This window comes from Callorhinus ursinus, unplaced genomic scaffold, assembly GCF_003265705.2.
Source record: "Callorhinus ursinus isolate GAN/ISIS: 27379988/994484 unplaced genomic scaffold, GSC_fseal_2.0 scaffold13, whole genome shotgun sequence".
NCBI classification, from domain to species: domain Eukaryota; kingdom Metazoa; phylum Chordata; class Mammalia; order Carnivora; family Otariidae; genus Callorhinus; species Callorhinus ursinus.
The window spans coordinates 12,058,346-12,068,456 of NW_027397075.1; the positions used below are offsets into that span (position 1 = coordinate 12,058,346).

Genomic DNA, 10,111 nt, shown 5'->3' on the forward strand with positions numbered 1-10,111 from the left:
GCACCGTTGGGGCGGGGAGATCCAGAGTTCAGTGGGGCGTTCAAGATTCCCATGAGATATCCAAGTGGAAATGTCAGGAGGGCCACCGTGGCTGGAAGATCCCACATGTGGAAAAGGAGTGTGCGGTGAACTTGGTGGAGGGGATAAGACACAGCAGGTGTCAAGCTGAAGCAGCATTCTGCCCAGGATGGGTGTGGGCCAGGCTGTTGGGGAGGAGGTGCACCCCATTCCACTGGGTCCTGCCCTGGCATCAGCCTGGAGAGAGAGTGGGCCTCTTGGCTCCCAGCTGCCCTGGACTGGAAGTCTGGCTTTGTCAGTAGCTTAGTAGTTAAAACGCTGGGCACAGGGGCGCCTGGGTGGCTCAGTTGGTTAAGCAACTGCCTTCGGCTCAGGTCACGATCCTGGAGTCCTGGGATCGAGTCCCGCATTGGGCTCCCTGCTCTGCAGGGAGTCTGCTTCTCCCTCTCACCCTACCCCCTCTTGTGCTCTCTCTCTCTCTCTCTCTGTTTCAAATAAATAAAATAAAATCTTTAAAAAAAAAAACAAAACGCTGGGCACATTTCCTCATCAGCACCATGTGGCTTTCTTAGTTTTTCTTTTTTTTTTTTTGAGATTCTCTCCGAAGCCAGTACTGTTTTTTAATATTCATTATTGGCCATAAGGAATCTTCTCTGTGACTTGCTAACAATACTGCACACCATAGTTGGGCTTTCCAGAGACATCTGTCCTTGTGAAACTTGGGCACAAGAAGACAATTTGTTATTTCAAGAACAGAGAAGAAAGCTTTGCTCCATGTTGATGAGAACTTGCCTGGTTTCTCCCAATGGATGGTCAGAACCGTGCCTGGGGACTTAGGCCGAGACTGGAGTTGGCTAGGGGGTTCGTTTGAGGTGGACTGTAACTGAAGGAAGCGACGAAGTGAAGAGGTGCTCCCCGATTTGGTGCAGGAAGACATCTGCTACTGAGGTGGCCTCAGTGTCTTGACCATCTGCCTTTCCCTCTCTAGGATCTCACCATCCCTGAGTCTAGTACCGTGAAGGGGGTGATGGCTGGACCGATGGCCGCGTTTAAATGGCAGCCGACTGTGAGTGAGGTAACAAGCTCTCCCACAAGCCAGGATAAGCCCAGCCTCCAAGCTGATTTCCTGGCCTGTGTTAGGCGCTTTTCCTTTCCCCATTTTTTAAATTGCAATAAAGTACTGAGGTGTTTGAGGGGGAAAAGTGCAAGTCTCCACCCTCATGGGTGCTCAGTTTCATTCATGTTCGATGTAACTTCTTCCAGACCCTTTGCTACAACCCCCACTCACTCATCATTTATAGAATTATATACCCACTTGGGGTTTCTATTGTTGGGAATAGGGTTGGTTTTCATAAACGCGAGATTGGCCCACACGTTTTTTCACTTAATGCTTTATAGACACCTTTCACTGTTCACATATACAACTCTGCTGTTCAGTAGCCCCTTGGAGTGGATGCCCCAGTCCCCTGTTGAACCTAATTGTGAAAACCCTTGAAAGTCCTGCACTCATTGCCCTACATTTCTGTTTATATCGATCCTCCATGAGACGAGACACTCAAGGGACTGGCACCAGACACAGTAGGTAAAACCCTGAAATTGGGAGAGTACTGAGAATTGGTTTGGCCTCGCCTACTCAGTTATCCAAAAGGACTGGTAAATGCTGCATTTTAAAAATACCAGTATACCTCTTAAATATTTTCTTGCAGTGTTACTAGAATAATTTTTATGCCACCCTGACAGAACTGTCTTTTCTTTTCCACTTTGTGAAAAAGTAGCCAGTTTCCCTCTAGCTGGAGCAGGGACTGTTTATAAAAGGCTTAGACCAACAATGGGAAAGGGCTTCCAGGCAGTTATATAGTCGAGACCAGCTGCCAGGGGTGTTTCAGCCAGAGGAGAGTCAGTTACCAGGCAAGGTGACCTCTGGTGGAAGATAAGTTGTTTTATTGAATCATTTTCTGGTTTCAGCCTGTGAAAGATGCAGACCCTCATTTCCATCATTTCCTGCTCAGCCAAACTGAGAAGGTGAGTCGGTCTTCTACATTTGTGATCCTTGGTCAGGGGCTGGCCTAAAGGGAGAAGGTGGCTCCATGGAACCTCACCCTACTAGTCTGAAAGGTTAGGCTCTGCTTCTACCACTGCCCAGAGCAACTAGATAGAAAGTCACATGGAGGCCCACTCGTGAGTCAGGTGTTGTTACAGTTAAAAGTAAACCCACCCCCACCCCCACCCCCGCCAAAAAAAGCATTTAAGGCTCAGCAGCTGTGTGGTTGAGACATTTGTGAGTCTGGGGCAGAAGCCAGACCTTGTGAGCTATCCACACTCATGAGGTAGCCCTTGCTGTTTGGTGGATGCATTCTCAGGCTTGCTGTGCAAGCAGTCTCTCTAAACCATCGGTTTGTGGAGGGCAAGCTTCCCAGAGTATCTGCAAGGCCATGAGTTAGGCTGAACCTTGATATAGGACCTGATAGGCTGTGGCTTTGGAGTTGGACAGATCTGGGTTGCAAGCCCAGTTACACTGAGTAGCCTTGTAACTCTGAGTGTATGACTTCATGAATCTGATCCTTAATGTCATCATCGGCAAAAGAATCTTGCAGAGTTGCATAGATATTTAAGTGAAGTAGTCTATGCTACCTTTCTGATGTGTCCTTTGGAGTTCAGTAAAGTCGAACAGCAAATAGGTTTCAGTGTTAACACCACACTTTAGGCCTAACCTCTTAGGGAAATTATAACGAAGACCAGTTAAGCGTTCACTTTAATACATGGTCTTTTTTTCTCCTTTATTAGCCAGCTGTCTGTTACCAGGCAATCACAAAGAAGTTGAAAATATGTGAAGAGGTACGTAGGTTCCGTGCCTCCCTATTTTTCTCTTCCACTGGGGCCCTTGGCATGGGCAGACTGACCTGATGAGCTGTGCTTCCTTTCCCTAGGAAACTGGGTCCACCTCCATCCAGGCAGCAGACAGCACGGCCGTGAATGGCAGCATCACACCCACAGACAAAAAGTAGGACCTTTGATGAAAAGGCTTCGTGTGGCTCTAGTTCTGTTAGGGAATAGGGGATGACCCCAAGGGGCTCTTTTTAAGGGTTGTATCCCAGCCATTGGTGGGACTGAATGGAAAGAGAGAGAGAAAGTTATAATTTTTAGTGAGTTGCCTGGAAGTAATTTGACCTGCAGGAGACCAAGGTCCTATAAGTACATGGTCGAGTTGCCTTCATAGCTCACTGGTGAGTCTTCGAGCTGGAGGAACACTCAGTTTGGTGGTTCTCAGACACTCCCCTGCCTCAGAATCACCTGAAAGGCCACATGTAAAGCATCAACTGCTAGGCCCCACCCCCCAGGGTTTCTCAGTCAGTAGATCTGGAGTGGATCCGGAGAGTTTATAATTTTGGACACCTTCCTGGGTGTGCCGCTGCTGCCAGTCAAGACACCACACTTTGAGAACCACTGGCTTGGCAGAACAGTGATGAAAACCCTGAGACTGGCTGTGGTGGGGGCAGGTGGCTGGTGAGAGGTGAATCACCATCGTCCCGCCTTCCCCAGCTCTCCCTGCTGTTGCCGCCCGGTCCTTCCCACACACCTGTCTTGACTATGGTCCCCAAAGCTTAGCTTGCGCCCGCACACCTCTGCCTTTCCTCTGGTGGTTATTTGCAGTCGTGTGTCTATAAGTGCAAAGACAGAGCACTGTCCTGAGCCCGGTGGCCGGGTCTGAATTCTCCATGTGTATCTCCTGTACAGTTCTTTCTCAGAGTAAAAACAGTATGTCTTTTACTTTATTCATAATTTTTTATGCTGATGAAATCCCTGAAGATTCCACCGGTTATTTTGGGTGAACAGCCCTGGGGAGAGTAGAAAAGGCAGAGGCATGTTCTATGCCAATGAAAGGGAAGATGGGCGTCACCCATTGATTTAAGGAGGATTGTGTTGATTTTTTTTAAAAAATGACAAGGATGAGGCTGAGACCAGAGTCCAGTGCTTTCACCTAAGACCTTTGTTGCCTCATTAGTCAAACCGTTTTTTGACATGAATGTGAAGCCAACTACAAAGTGAAGCAGCTGTATGGTGCAGTGCACTAGGTGTCCTGGAACGCCAGGAAAAGAGAATTCGTCTATTGTGATGTAGAGTCGTCGGGCAAGCTTAAACTACCCAGACAGCTGGGAATGACAAAAGATCTCCTGGGTTTTGAGCTTTGGCTGGAAACTTAATGGGGGAGGTTGCCATTTGGTGAGGAATGCAGTGGGTTCTGTTTTTATCATTGGATTCAGGCTGGGACAGAGAGCATGTGAGAGTTCGTATTCCACCAGGGATGAGGGGAGACAGTTTCAGTACAAGAGCCAGTTTGCAGGAGTGGCTGTGAATGTCACCCCAGGAGACTGAGAATCTAAAAGGGTAACTCAGGTGAAGGTGGACAGGCTGCAGAGAGGGTCTGGAGTTGAAAGAAACCCAAGCCAAAACCAGAACACCATGTAGTAAGAAATGATGGAAGAGGCATTGGTTAGCTATATCAATATCATGCAAGGAGTGAAGTGCAGGAACCAAAAAAAGACCTTTGGGCAAGATAAAATCATCTGTAAAAGCACATAGAAATAGCAGTAGTAGCCAATAGCCCCTAAGTTCTCAGCATTGCAGGAAGAAGCAGGCCACAGGAAGTGAAGGTAAGCAGAACATGTTGTCCACCTGAACTCTAGTCCCCCAAGATGAGCATGGGCCTGCGGTTAGAAGGGCAGGCGGGGGAGGCACGGACAGGCCAGCGGAGAGCAGTGCCAGAAAGGTTCAGGAGAAGGCAGGCATAGGAAGAATTCATGTTCTGGAGAATTCCCCTGGCTCCAGGCTTTGAAAAGGGTCAGGGCCCTTCTCTGCTGACAGCAGGAAGAACACAAAGGTAGTGTCGGGTGTCGAGCTGGGGAGGGAGATGAAGACTATGATCCTGAGTCCTACAATTGAAGAAGTTGGCTGGCTCTGAACACATTGCTTCGGTTACTTGTCACGGATTCTGATGTGCTTTAAAGTGGCATCTGAAAGCCTGGTGTTTGGGGTGGCCGACGAGGAAACCGCTGCAAGAGTCAAAGACACGTGCCTGCTTTCTCGCTGTACCGGAATTGGAGGCTCAGACGCTCTGTCAAAGCAGTAAGGGAACAAGTTGGAAGACTTACCCTAAACCAGTGAGGCACACTTCTTTCTGTGGCAGGCAAGGGTTTAGAAAAGCCCACTTAAATTGAGGGACACTTCAAAACGATGGCATAATGAGAAAAGGCATGATGTGCACATGCTGCTGCTGGCTCTGCAGCGGTGCTGTCAGCCGCTGAGTGGACTTGCTGGTGGATGAGCCCCCCCCCCACCAACCCATCGGTATCTCTTTTTCAGGATAGGATTTTTGGGCCTTGGCCTCATGGGAAGTGGCATCGTCTCCAACTTGCTAAAAATGGGTCACACAGTGACTGTCTGGAACCGGACTGCAGAAAAAGTAAGCATTCATGGGGGTGCTTGTCGGGTGGGGTGGGACAGCACCTTGACCCTTGGAGTTGGAGTGGCTTAAGGATAGGAATCTTCCTGTTACCTCCGCCCAGCGTTCTGCATGCATAGAGCAGGAGAAGCCAAGCTCTTAGTTCAGGCAGGTGAAGCTGTAGGTATATGAGCTTAGGATGTTTGGTTTTTGTGTTTTCTTTTTTTAATTATTTAAATTCTTGTTAACGTACGTGGTAAAAATTGGTTTCAGGTGTAGAATTTAGTGATTCATCACTTATATATAACATCCAGTGTTATATAACATATATCATCACAACTGTCCTCCTTAATACCCATCACCCATTTAGTCCATCCCCTGCCCACCTCCTTCCATCAACTCTTAGTTTGTTCTCTACAGTTAAGAATCTCTAAGCTTTAGATGTTATTATAAAAAGTAAACATTTAGGGGCGCCTGGGTGGCTCAGTTGTTGGGCGTCTGCCTTCGGCTCAGGTCACGATCCCAGGGTTCTGGGATCAAGCCCCGCATGGGGCTTCCTGCTCCGCGGGGAGCCTGCTTCTCCCTCTCCCACTCCCCCTGCTTGTATTCCCTCTCTCGCTGTGTCTCTCTCTGTCAAATAAATAAATAAAATCTTAAAAAATAAATAAAAAGCTCACTAGGATGCGCAGTGCAACTGGAACTCTTAAAAATAAATAAAACGTAAACATTTAAAAGCACTTGGGTATAAAATGAAGTGAAAATTCTCCCTTCTCTGCCATTACCTGAGGTAGCTCACATCAGGTGTTTGTATTCTCTTTTTTATGCACATGCAAATATATACGTGTGTATAATAGTAATTCATTGATACTGAGTGCATAGAGATCTGCTTCTTCCTTTTAATGGCTGCACTGTGTTCTGTCATTGGGATTGTATTAACAGCACTGTACAGTAGAGCATTCTACAGTGCTGGAGATGTCCAGTGTCTGCCCTGTCCAGTGTGGTAGCCACTAGCCACATGTGGCTCTTCCAACACTTGAATCATGGCTAGTATGATGGAAGAATTGAATTTATAATTTTATTTCACTTAAATGTAAATAGTCCCCCATGGCTAGTGCCCACCAAAGTGGACAGGACAGGTTTAGAAGTTCTTAACCTAAGGTGGTGGTCCACCACTTCAAGGGTCTGTGCATGCCCTGAAATGGAATTCCAAGTCCGAATGTGCACCTTTTGTAAGGGAGAGAGGCCACGGCTCCTCCTTCGAGTTCCTATCCAAGAAAAGGTGAAGAACGGTAGTCTGAGTACTAAGAAACTAAAGCCCTGTACTCACCAGGAGCACATGAAGAGATTGAGGAAGAACCAGCCTGTTGGGGAGCAGGTGTGGCTGAGCATGTGTTTACAAAGTGATTGAGTGAACACCCGGTGTGCAGCTGGGTGCAGCTGAAAGGAAGATGGTTGCTGAAGGAGGTGGTAGGCCTAATGGGTTTGAATTAACAAATGTCTTGGCAAGGTAAAAAAAAAAAAAAAGAATTCACTATTGAAACAAAGGCCTTTTCGAGAATAACAAGGAACTGGTTGGAGAGTCGGAGAGTCAAGAGGGTTGGGGGGAAAGGGCACTGAAAACTGTGCTAAAAAGTTTGGGCTTCAGCTGCTGGGCATTGGGTACCTAAGGCAGGAGTGAGACCTCTCGTCCCATCAGCAGGATAGGTTGTGATTGAAGGTACGGGTAACCAGGAAATGTAGACACAGACAGTTGCAGAAGCTGGGAGAGTCAGAGGGTTTCCCTTATAAGTACGATCCCCTTTGATAGAAGTGCCTCTGGTCAGCCTGTATCTTGATTGGAAAACCTAAAAGTTATATAAACATGGCCACTCTTTCCAAATTAATTTATGGGAAAGCAGGAGAGCAAAGCATTTACGAATCTCAGTTTGAAATCAGACCTAAATACAAGTCACAGTTGTCTTGCTCACTCTCTCCAGCAAGATTGTTTACCTTTCTAAGCCTCATAGTTCTCATCTGTAAAATGATGACAGCAAAAGCAAAAGATTAGGAGCGCCTGGGCAGCGCATTCAGTTAAGGGTCTGACTCTTGGTTTCAGCTCAGGTCTGATCTCAGGGTCCTGGGATTGACCCCCCACATCGAGCTCCATGCTCAGCGTGGAGTCTGCATTTCGGCTCAGGTCATGATCTCAGGGTCATGAGATCAAGCCCCACATCAGGCTCTGTGCTGGGAATGAAGATTGCTTAAAATTCTCTCTCTCCCTCTGCAGAATCTCCTCCCCCGCTTACATTCACTCTTGCACTCTCTCAAGGGGAAAAAAAAGCCATGTAATTCTTTTACAATCCCTGTGTAATTCTTTTTAAAGGATCTTGATAAAAAATTATTCCCTGGTATAGTAAATGGGAAACATACTTTGACTTTTTCAGAAAAGAAAGAGTAATGAGATCTCTCCCAAGCAAAGTTTAAAACATAAAGCTGTGGGGCGCCTGGGTGGCTCAGTCATTAAGTGTCTGCCTTTGGCTCGGGTCGTGATCCTAGGGTCCTGGGATCGAGCCCCATGTCGGGCTCCCTGCTCCACGGGAGGCCTGCTTCTCCCTCTCCCACTCCCCCTGCTTGTGTTCCCTCTCTCGCTGTGTCTCTCTCTGTCAAATAAATAAAATCTTTAAAAAAAAAAAAACATAAAGCTATATACTAAAAGGCTAAGGTGCGTGTGTACCGTGATAAAGACACACACCCATCAGCTAAACTGGACAGCTAGGACTTCGTCTGATAGAGGTGCCTCGCTGCAAATCAGTGAGAGAGGAGAAAGGTCAGTCAGTAAGTTATATTCAGAACAACTGGATAGAAATTTGAGGAAGTACTAATCTCACTTTGTAACACCTACTAAAATAAATTCCATGTAGATTTAAAGGGACGCCAACTGAAAGTGCTTATAGCAAATATAGGGAAAGGGTAACATACTGATTTTATTAAACATTGTTTCATAAATCCAAAATAAAAAATTGCTCACAAAAGAAACACAAAGGTATTAAATTTAGAAGGTTCAGTAATCAAGAGTAATCAAAATATATCAAACAAACAGTTGCTGTTTTGGGCTGGTTAAATCATCCGTAGGACAAAATTTTTATTTATGGATGCTTGTTTGTTGTTTTTAAAGATTATTTATTTGACATAGAGAACAAGTAGGCAGAGAGGCAGGCAGGGGGAGAGGGAGAGGCAGGCTCCCCGCTGAGCAGGGAGCCCGATGCGGGACTCGATCGCAGGACCCTGGGATCATGACCTCAGCCGAAGGCAGCCGCTTAACCGGCTGAGCCACCCAGGCACCCTGTTTATTGTTTTTAAATGATATACTCAGTGCTGGTGATTTGAGACCTTGCTGATGATCATTATAGATTAACAACTCCATTGGAAAGCCATTTGTCTACATTTATTAAGAACTTTAAAGCTATTTGGAGCCTGTTTTATTCTACTTTCAGAGACCTAAATTGAAAACACAAAGGTATACATGAAAATATTTGTTGGAGTCATTTATAATTAAAAGCAGGCTAGATATCTAACTGCAGGAGAGCCATTAGATAAATTCAGGTATATCTCAATGGAATATTCTGCAGCCATCTATTATAAATGATAATTATGAAAGGCTACAGTATGGACAAATGTAAATGACACACAGTATTAAAAGTTGGATACTGGGGCACCTGGGTGGCCCAGTCAGTTAAGCATCTGCCTTCAGCTCAGGTCATGATCCCAGAGTCCCGGGATCGAATCCCACATCAGGCTCCCTGCTCAGCAGGGAGTCTGCTTCTCCGTCTGCTCTTCACCCGAGTTGTGCTCTCTCTCGTGTGCGCTCGCTCTCTCTCTCAAATAAATGGATAAAATTAAAAAAAAAAAAAAAAGTTGGATACAGGGGCGCCTGGGTGGCTCAGTCGGTTAAGCGTCTGCCTTTGGCTCAGGTCATGTTTCCACGATCCTGGGATTGGGCACCACATCGGGCTCCCTGCTCAGCGGGGAGTCTGCTTCTTCCTCTCCCTCTGCTGTTCCCTCTGCCTGTGCTGTCCTGCTCTTGCTCTGTCAAATAAATAAAATCTTAAAAAAAAAAAATACAAAATAGTAGCTTCACATTATTCTAATTACTTTTTTTAAATGCCTTGGAGAAGGAAATACACTGAAATATTAATGATGTTTTGTTATGAGATGTTCTGGGTAATTTCAATTCTCAAGAAAAGTTCATGCTTTTAGAAACCCCCAGAAACATCTTGGTAAGGAATGGCAGCCTCGGGCGCCTGGGTGGCTCAGTTGGTTAAACGACTGCCTTCGGCTCAGGTCATGATCCCAGAGTCCCGGGATCGAGTCCCACATCAGGCTCCCTGCTCCGTCTGCTCTTCACCCCAGTTGTGCTCTCTCTTGTGTGCGCTCTCTTTTTCTCTCAAATAAATGGATAAAATTAAAAAAAAAAAAAAGTTGGATACAGGAGCACCTGGGTGGCTCAGTTGGTTAAGCGACTGCCTTCGGCTCAGGTCATGATCCTGGAGTCCTGGGATCGAGTCCCGCATCAGGCTCCCTGCTCAGTGGGGAGTCTGCTTCTCCCTCTGACCCTCCCCCCTCTCATGCTCTCTCTCTCTCTCTCTCTCTCTCTCTCTCTCTCTCTCTCTCTCT

At 46.5% G+C, this 10,111-nt stretch overlaps 1 protein-coding gene across 10 annotated transcripts in view; it reads left to right on the plus strand.

Annotated features, from left to right (window-relative positions):
• Window positions 1–10,111, plus strand: part of GLYR1 (glyoxylate reductase 1 homolog) — a 36,105-nt gene that overhangs the window by 16,520 nt on the left and 9,474 nt on the right. For 8 of the 10 annotated variants that reach the window (XM_073899566.1, XM_073899561.1, XM_073899563.1 and 5 more), the window contains 5 exons: window positions 1,007–1,093; window positions 1,984–2,040; window positions 2,803–2,853; window positions 2,946–3,019; window positions 5,380–5,479. In XM_073899566.1, the coding sequence (XP_073755667.1) occupies window positions 1,007–1,093; window positions 1,984–2,040; window positions 2,803–2,853; window positions 2,946–3,019; window positions 5,380–5,479 (369 nt within the window). The remainder of the gene's footprint in view (window positions 1–1,006; window positions 1,094–1,983; window positions 2,041–2,802; window positions 2,854–2,945; window positions 3,020–5,379; window positions 5,480–10,111) is intronic. The other 2 variants (XM_073899567.1, XM_073899562.1) reach the window with 1 other exon arrangement.